Source organism: Lichenostomus cassidix, chromosome 24 (genome assembly GCF_008360975.1).
Source record: "Lichenostomus cassidix isolate B80296 chromosome 24, HeHo_3.0, whole genome shotgun sequence".
In the NCBI taxonomy this organism is placed as follows: domain Eukaryota; kingdom Metazoa; phylum Chordata; class Aves; order Passeriformes; family Meliphagidae; genus Lichenostomus; species Lichenostomus cassidix.
The window spans coordinates 5,900,040-5,908,239 of NC_139504.1; the positions used below are offsets into that span (position 1 = coordinate 5,900,040).

Here is an 8,200-nt window from a genome sequence, read left to right on the forward strand (position 1 = left end):
GCGCTGAACGCTAGAGCCTGACGCATCCCAGGCGTCGCACTGCACGGCGTGGGACAATTTTGGGATGAGGATGTGACACGTTCCTTACAGCACAACCTGTTCTCTACGGCACAAAGTGTTCTCCCTCTATAGCAGGACTCATTCTATAGCACAGAGTGTTCTCCCTCTAGAGCAGGACCTGTTCTGTACAGCACAACACGTTCTCCGTAGATCAATGTCTTCTCCATAGTTCAAGATGTTCTCCATCGTTCAAGATGGTCTCTGTAGATCAATGTCTTCTCCATAGCACAGGTTCTCCGTAGCTCAACACATTCTCCACAGCCCAACACCGCCATGTCCAGAGGGTGGGGGACAAGAAGGTCCCTCCAGAGCCTCACCTGCCTGTTTTTCCCTCGGCAGGTGACTACTGCAACCTCCCGCTGTACGTCAAGTCGGAGGCCTTTTTCCGCAAGCCCGACGCGCACGAGCCGTGCCCGGTGGTGCCGCCGAGGGAAGCCTCCATCCGCAACCTGGCGCGGGCGTACCACGCGCAGGCCAGGCACATGACGCTGGAGCCCGGCGCCAAGCCCCTGGGGCTGCCTCCCCCGGCCTCCGCCGCAACCACCTTACCTCAGAGGACTCTCCCCATGCCCGGCCCGGCCGGTCCCGCACCCGCGCCCGCCGCCAGTGCCGCCCCGGCTCCCCCCGTGGCCGCCGAGCCCCCCGTGGCCGCGGCCGCCGAGGCGCGGGTGCCCACGCACTCCAAAGTGGGGGGCTCCAGGGACTCGCTGCTGGAGATGAGCACGTCGGGGGTAGGCAGGTCTCAAAAACAGGGCGCCGGAGCCTACTCCAAGTCCTACACGCTGGTGTAGGGCCGCCGCCGGATGCTGCTCATTTCCCCGCGCCGTTTATATTTAATTAACAAACTTGTACATAACGGACTCTTTTGTATAAATGAAGCTATTTTCTTCTTCTCCGAACAGAAAAAGAAACCAGGGCACAAAGAATTTGATGTTACAGATTTAAAAAATATAATATATATGTAAACATATATATATATTTCACATCATTTTGAAAGGGGCACAAGGAAAGACTCAGCGACTTTTTTTTTTTTTTTCTCTCCCTGATCTTGTCGGTGGTTTTAAAAAAGGAACGTCTCCGAGACATTGCATGCTATTTTACTGTTCTGAAAACAGCAGGAGTTGCTTCAATTTGCAAATGCTTATGTGTTAATACCTTTTTCTATGAAAAAAAACCCAGCGCTGTGTGCAATAAAGGTTATGTTTATACATGGGGCGTTTGTTAAGTGAGAAGGGAATGAGGCAGAACAGGGCTGGAGCAGGACAGGGCAGGAGGATGAAGAGGGATAGCCCAGGGCAGCCAAAGTAAAGAAATACGAAGATATGGGGTTAAATATATTATTGTATATAATAATTAGATAGTATATGTTATAATAAGATATACTGTAGTATTATTATAATATACATAGACCAGAATGGAATTCTAGTATATATAATATTATATAATATTATTATTTAATACCATAATATTATATAATGATATTATATAATAATATTTATTATTAAATATTTAAATAAATTCTGGTAAGGCAGGTACGCACCTGCAGAGCTGTGGGGCAGGAGGAGGGGCAGGAGCAGGGTGCTGGGAATGGTTCCACAGAGCAGGACAGCCCAGCCAGGGTCAGATTGTGCCACAGCACCAAGTCCAGCTCCAGCCCAGGAGGAACCATGGTGCCAGACAGAATCCTGGTGCAGAGGGGTGCACAGCTGCCCAAACCCCCGTGAGCCACAGCTCAAGGTAAGTGCAGGGTGGCTCCAGCCCTGGATTCAGTGTCCAGTGAGGCACAGCAACTCCTGCAGGCAGGATGTGCCCTGGGATGTGTCACAGCCCCAGGAGGGAGCAGGAGAAGCAGCACAGCTGTCCTCAGTCACAGCTGAAACACGTCATGGTCAATCCAGCGCAGCCTGGAGCTCACTGAACCCACCTCAGTGCCCTGAATTGTGGTGTCTCTGCTTCCCATCGTGGTGAATCATGGCCCAGGACACCACAGGGACACACAGTGACACCCAGCATCACCCCACACCATCATTTGTTCTCATTCCCCACTTACTTTTCACCACCAGCCACAGCAACATCAGACCAAAGCAATGCATATTCTGCTTTCCCCCTTCCTGCAAGAGCAGTTCAAGCCCCAGGGCTGGCAGCCCTCCTTACCTGCTCCAAAGGCCAAAAATAGCTCAAGCCAGTATTAACTCTTGCTTTAGTTACCCAAAGTAGAACCTCACCTTTCTGAGGAGCTTCTGGTGCTATCTGAGGTCTAATTAATTAAATGCACTGTCATTTCCTTTTTTTTCCTGTAATTTATAAGCTCAAGTTTTCATCACTTTCCCATACATGCTTGCTACGAAGCAGTTCCAGCTCTTTCCTTACAAAGATATATTTCCTATTTTAACTCAAAGGAGCAGTTGGGAGCATCTATGCACAGATTTGTACCATTCTCTTTTTTTCTTTTTTTTTTTTTTTTTACTCTTGACAGGGTTTAATTCATCAGCTATCATCAAGTGCTGCAGAGGTCATTTTTTCAACCTCTCTCCTTGATTTTTTTTTTTAATTGAAGTACCCAAATTAAAACGACATGCAAATACAGTGATGTTACTGCAGCTTCCACAGGCAGCTTTGCAGTCTCCCTCCCAGCCTGCTGGTCAGCAGATCCTCTTTTGCCATCTGGTTCTCCCTAACTAAGGTAACTCCTGGAATCCTGCAGAGCTGGAAGAGCCTGGCAGCTGTTCACCTCTGGGGCTTGAGAAACAAGCTGCTAAGACCATTTCTTATGCCCATTTTTTATGATTTTTGGCCATAATTCAGGTACCACTCAGAGCCAACCTCTGCCAAGGAACATCCCATGTGGGAAGGGACATCCTTCCCAGCCAGGCTGGAGGGGAGGCATCAGTTCAGAGCACCTTTGACTTAGAAACCATTACATAATACAGGTTTTAAAGAAAACCAAGTGCCCAGCCCTCAAACCAGGGTCACAGCCAGGCAGCACCTCCAAAATACCAACCCCAGGCTTAGAATAGAAATAGAAGGGGAAAATAGAGTTAAAAATAGAAGAGGCTTGAAAAGGCAAGCGTGTTCAGCTGTGAGAGTAAGCAGATTAGCAAGATAAAAAGAGGAACAGATTAAGAGATTAATACAACTTTATTGGAATTGGCTAGTACAGATTTCCTTCTACATCTCAGCAAGGATTCTCCTTCCCTTCCCCAGCAGGCACAAGCCCTGCCCTTGCACAGTTTAACACAGCACAAGTTTTCAGCACTCACCTGAGACCCCCTGCCCTTCACCACAGCAGGATTTGAGGGAGAACAGCCCATTCAGGCCATGCCTGCCCAGTTCTGCCTCCCAGCAGCAAACAAACGAGCAGCCACCAAGCTCAGAAATGCAGAGTGTTGTTTCAGGTCTGCTTTACCAGCTGCCTAGCACAGCACTCCAGCCAGACCCTGCCAAAAACACCTTCCAGCATCAACTCCAGGAGAGCCACCAGCACTCCTGGGTGCCACCACAACCAAGGCCAGGCAGAGGCCAGACAACAAATACCAGCAGTCCCCAGCTGATGGTAAGTAGGGACAGCTGGGGACAGAGCCCTGGTGAGAAGGGCTGAGGGTAATTATGCCTGGAGAGGACAAAGAAGAGTTCCTGGGGCACAGCTCAGCAGCTCTGCACAGAAAATCCAGCAGCACACCCAGCAAAGCAGCAGTGGAGACCACGCTCAGAGCAGCCCTGGTCACAGCCAGCAGCTCCTCCACACCCTGCTCCTCCCCACAGAGCCCCAGCACCTCCTCACAGCAAACCTCCTGCTCCCCTGCTGGCCCAGAGATCAGTAATTTCCTATTCCTTTTCTCCAGAACTCCAAACACCAGCGCTCAGCAGTGGGAGTTCATGTCCAAACATCCCTGCCAGCCTCACAGCAGGTCTCTGTGGAGCTTTGTCACACCAGAACACCAGGGCAGGGGGCTGGGGGGCTCCAGGACCAACACCAGCATCACCAGAGGGCTGTCTTGGGAAGCAAAGCAGGTTCAGCCCCAGGACAGAGTCCCACCCGCTGCCTGCTCTGCAGCCAGGCCACCCCGACCACTTCTCCCCCAGAAAAGGTAAGACCAGCTCACAGCTCACCTCCTGCTCCCCTGCAGCACTTCCCCTCGGCAATGTCCCACTCCAGGCTGGCCCCTGGACACAGTTGTGGCCACTCTGCTGGCCAGACAGAGCAGGGGACAAAGGCAGCTTTTCCACCTGGCTCCAGAGGCAGAGTGGAGAAGGTGGAGGCACAGGGGAGGGTTATTGTCTGGTGAAACAAGGTCCAGCTGGGCACAACCAGCCTCAGCTGGGCACAACCAGCCTGCACAACAAGGTCCAGCTGGGCAGAACTCCCTCCCACCCACACAGCTGCTGGGACTCACAGCATGACCCAAGGGCTGGCCAAGGCTCCCAAATGTGCTGTCACCCCCATGCCAATGTCCCCAGCAGCCCCTCACCAGCTGTGCCCTGGCCCACGAAGTGATGCTGTCTGGGGAAGGACTGAGCAGGACAGAGAGCTCCCTGTGAGCACCAAGACAAGGGCAGAGAACCTACACCTGCAGCAGGAGCTACTGATCGGGGCAGATTCACAGTCACCAAATGTCTCTGGGGTTCAGAACGGACGAACAGCAGGGACAGTGAAGGCCACAGATGGCTGGTGTGGCTACTTCTTCTCCTGCTTCTGCTGCTGGTACCTCCTGAAGTGGGTCTGGATGGTGATGGCTGCCCTCTCAGAAGGGTCAAGGACTTTGCTCTCCCTCCTGGAATCAGGGCTCACATCACCTGAGGGAGCAACACAACATCACAGTGAGCACAGAGAGTGCCAGCAGCCCTGAACAGGCTCCACAGAGCATGGCAGGGCTCTGGCATCCCCTCTGGCATCAGTGGCCTCTCCTTTCCTCAGCCAGGACAGCTTCCCTTGCTGCAAACCACAACTTCACTGCTTCACAGGGACACTTCCAGGGCAGAAGGAGCAGGGAACAGGAGGCAAAGCACAGCCCAGCCTCCCTGGCAGTGCTAAGCCCTCTATTTACACAGCTCCACTCCCCGAAGGCCGCAGCTTCCCCACGTTTAATCACCACGTATGATGCTCACTTACTTTCGCGCACACAAATAAGATTAGAAAAAAAGCCCAGCCCTGCACAGCAATAAAGCTCTCACGCTGACAAATGGGAGCCCTCCCCACTCCCGCTTAACGTGGCATTAGGGAAGTATTGTGAAATTCAACAGGAACTGCATCAAAGGCACTCAGCAGTGCTCCTCTAAGCCAGTGTGTCACTGCTAAGCACCCCCCGAGCAGCCATCAGGAATCCTGGGGACAGATGCTGCTGTATAAACTCACCGCTGTCACCTGAACCCATTTCCCTCCACAGCCTAAAAGAAACTGCAATGTAAAAGGATAAATAAAAGGAGGGAGGGAGCTCTCTCCTGCCCTGCTCAATGAGACACTCTCAGCTGTGAATCCTGTCCAGGTCCAAGGGCAGAGGATGTGGATAAGGACTGCTGGGCACTGGAACAAGCAGCCCTGCCCGAGGGGCTCAGGCACTGGCAGCCCCAGGATTTGCAGTGAAACCCCCAGAGCTCCTGGGCCATGGGGAGGGATGGCACCCCCAGCCCCCACTGCCCATGATCCGCTCAGCACTGAGAATAGAACTGCTCAAATCCTCTTTGCTGGGCACTGCAGAGCCTTGCAGACAAGAAGGGTGAATTCCAGGTGGTTTTCTCAGAACAAGGAGAAAGGGGGCTGTTTGGTGGGACAGCACGAGTATGAGCTCACCTGAGTCAGTGGGGCAGGAAAAGGGGAGCAGATATCTGCACAGACATTTGTGGTGTTATATATTCAGCCCTGCATCACTGGGACCTTCACTGGCTGATGCTACACACATAAACAAATATCTCACCATCAAATAGCCATTACTAATGTCATAGACAGATCTGTGGAACAAGGAAGAGGTCAAGAAGGATGCAGGTACTGCAATGCCTGATTTTCTGCTGCACCCACAGTCCCAGCCTTGAGTCTCAGTCATTACTAGGGTTGTTTGGGGTTTTTCTATTGCCTCCCCGCCTGCTCCACACTCACCTTTCTCCCCAGAAAGCGAGTAGATGCTGTTGTTCCGGGAGTTCCTGCCTCTCTAGAAAGGCAGAGAAATAAAATAAGAGTTAGTTCTATCCCAGGCAGAGGCAGGGAGGACAGTCCCTTTTAGGCCAGCCAGGAAGCTTTCCACTGTCCATTCCCTTTAGAAAATTGGAACATGCTTACTGTGGCTCCCTTAAAGAGTACTGATTAGTTAATTAATCTGCATTTATGAAAAGACCTCCAAGGAGAGGCAGGAAATAGCTTTGCATCCAAGCTCAGAGCTGTGAGATGCTCCAGTCCTCCTCAGGATGGATGTTGGCACAGGCTATCCTCACTGGACCTGCATTTCAAACCAGTAAGGAGACAGCCCTACACCATGAACCTGCAGCTTCTGGGCTGCCAGGTCTTCCAGGGGATATTTCCATTCCCAAAAACAAGCTTGAATTTGTCTGCAAGTATCTCTCCAACATTTTCCAGCTCACCCTGCCCTCCTGGCATTACACTTCCCCTAGCCTACACCTCCAGGCTGCCTGGCTCACAGCTGCCCCTGCCATGCCCCAGAAGCTGGCGTGGCACTGGCAGAGCTCTCACCTCGCTGTCCCGGCTGGTGCGGCGGCTCTGGGACACACACTGGATCTGCCAGGGCAGGGGCTGGTACACCAGGTAGGGCAGGGGCTCCTCACGGAACAGGTTGGTCCCCAGCTGCACACAGGGAGGGATTTCAGCAGAGAAGAGGACAGGAGAAAAAGAAAAAGCTGCTCAGCCATCAGCATCGCCAGAGATCACAACCCTCCCCGGCCACTCATTTTGGGGCAACACTGACCCCACAGAGCTCCCAGCCCTCCTGTCCAGTGTGGCTCAGGAGGCACAGAAAGCCATTCCCAGCAGGGCAAGCAGAAACTGCTGCCTCCTCTCCCTGCCCCAAAATAGAGCAGCCTCAGGCAGGGGTGGAATAAAACAAGAGCAGTAAAGGCTCACCTGTCTGACCGCCCTCACCACGAAGAACAGCGCTGTCATCAGGGTGCCCAGCATGGCTGGGGTGTTGCAGGGAGCCTCAGCTGGGGCAGCAGCACGCTGGGATCTCCAGACAGCCAGCACTGAGATGTCCCTCCTTGTGCAGGCAGAGCCAAGCCCCTTAATGAGCTTACAGCCCCTGCTCAGCGTGGGGAAGTAATCAGGTGCTGCCCTTTTGCTCTTCTAATCACTGAGTTTCTCCATCAGACAGTGCTGGCATTCCAGGAAAGGCAAATCCTCTGCTCCCTGTACCCAGGCAGGGCAGGGAGCACAGACAGTGTGCACAGCCCAGCCTGGGGCCACCCCTGCTCCCTGGGGACATCCCAGCAGGATCCCACACTCCACACGGGGTTTGGGATGGCTCAGAACCACCCTGAACTGCTCAGCAGCAAGGTAGACTTGTCCCCACAGGTGCCTGCCTGGACAGCATGTGCTCCTCCAGCAGCTCCCATCCAGCTCTCCAGAGGGCAAACACACCAGTGCAGCCATGCACAGCAGGAACTGGGGCAAGGCAAAGCCTGGTGGTGGTTTATTTGCTTTTTAAGGGCAAAATTATCAACTTGTGCACCACCAGCTGATGCACATCCTGTTCCCCCCGTGCCTCACCAGCCCCTGCAGCTCCCACAGGTCGCTGGAGGGAGGCGAGGAGGAGATGGGAACGAGTCATGGGAAGAGAAGAGCACGTCAGCAATCCTCCCTAATTCCTGGTGAGAGAGTTACTCAGCCATCCCAGCAGCACCCAGCAGCCTGCTGGGGCAATTCCTGGCTGCTCCCAAACCCATGGGAAATCAGCAGCAACAACCCAATCTACAGTTAAGACATTTTTAACAGATCCCAAGTTGCCAGAGCGACGCCTTGTTTTCATTTTCTAGTTTTGGTTTTTAGCTTTCTCTCTGCCTCTGCATTTTCTACCCTGTCCAGATACTTAAAAGAACAATGGTAACAAAGCCACAGTGGGCTTGAGTGGTTTTAGGAACTGCCAGAAATGACCCTGACAAGGCAAAACATGAGACAGCCCAGAGACAAGCAAGGGGAGAT

At 52.9% G+C, this 8,200-nt stretch overlaps 2 protein-coding genes across 4 annotated transcripts in view; one reads left to right on the forward strand and one right to left on the reverse strand.

The window, feature by feature from the left end:
• DSCAML1 (DS cell adhesion molecule like 1) overlaps positions 1-1,268 on the forward strand; it is a 92,004-nt gene extending 90,736 nt beyond the window's left edge. For all 3 annotated transcript variants that reach the window (XM_085081781.1, XM_085081782.1, XM_085081783.1), the window contains one exon: positions 400-1,268. In XM_085081781.1, the coding sequence (XP_084937907.1) occupies positions 400-851 (452 nt within the window). In that variant the 3' untranslated portion in view covers positions 852-1,268. The remainder of the gene's footprint in view (positions 1-399) is intronic.
• Positions 1,269-3,179: 1,911 nt separating this feature from the next.
• LOC146427587 (uncharacterized) lies at positions 3,180-8,112 on the reverse strand. The gene is made up of 4 exons (XM_085081810.1): positions 7,127-8,112; positions 6,740-6,850; positions 6,152-6,203; positions 3,180-4,854 (listed from the first exon to the last, which is right to left on the reverse strand). The coding sequence occupies exons 1-4, from the start codon at positions 7,178-7,180 to the stop codon at positions 4,736-4,738; spliced, it is 336 nt and encodes a 111-aa protein (XP_084937936.1). The 5' UTR covers positions 7,181-8,112; the 3' UTR covers positions 3,180-4,735.
• Positions 8,113-8,200: the final 88 nt, after the last annotated feature.

What these genes read in the sequence shown, in the direction of transcription:
- LOC146427587 (XM_085081810.1), bottom strand. Translation starts at nt 7,180, where the DNA reads ATGCTGGGCACCCTGATGACAGCGCTGTTCTTCGTGGTGAGGGCGGTC. An exon ending in TGGTGAGGGCGGTCAGACAG is followed by an intron (nt 6,851 to 7,126) that starts GTGAGCCTTTAC and finishes CCCTGTGTGCAG; the next exon opens with CTGGGGACCAACCTGTTCCG. An exon ending in CTCGCTTTCTGGGGAGAAAG is followed by an intron (nt 4,855 to 6,151) that starts GTGAGTGTGGAG and finishes TTGCTCCCTCAG; the next exon opens with GTGATGTGAGCCCTGATTCC.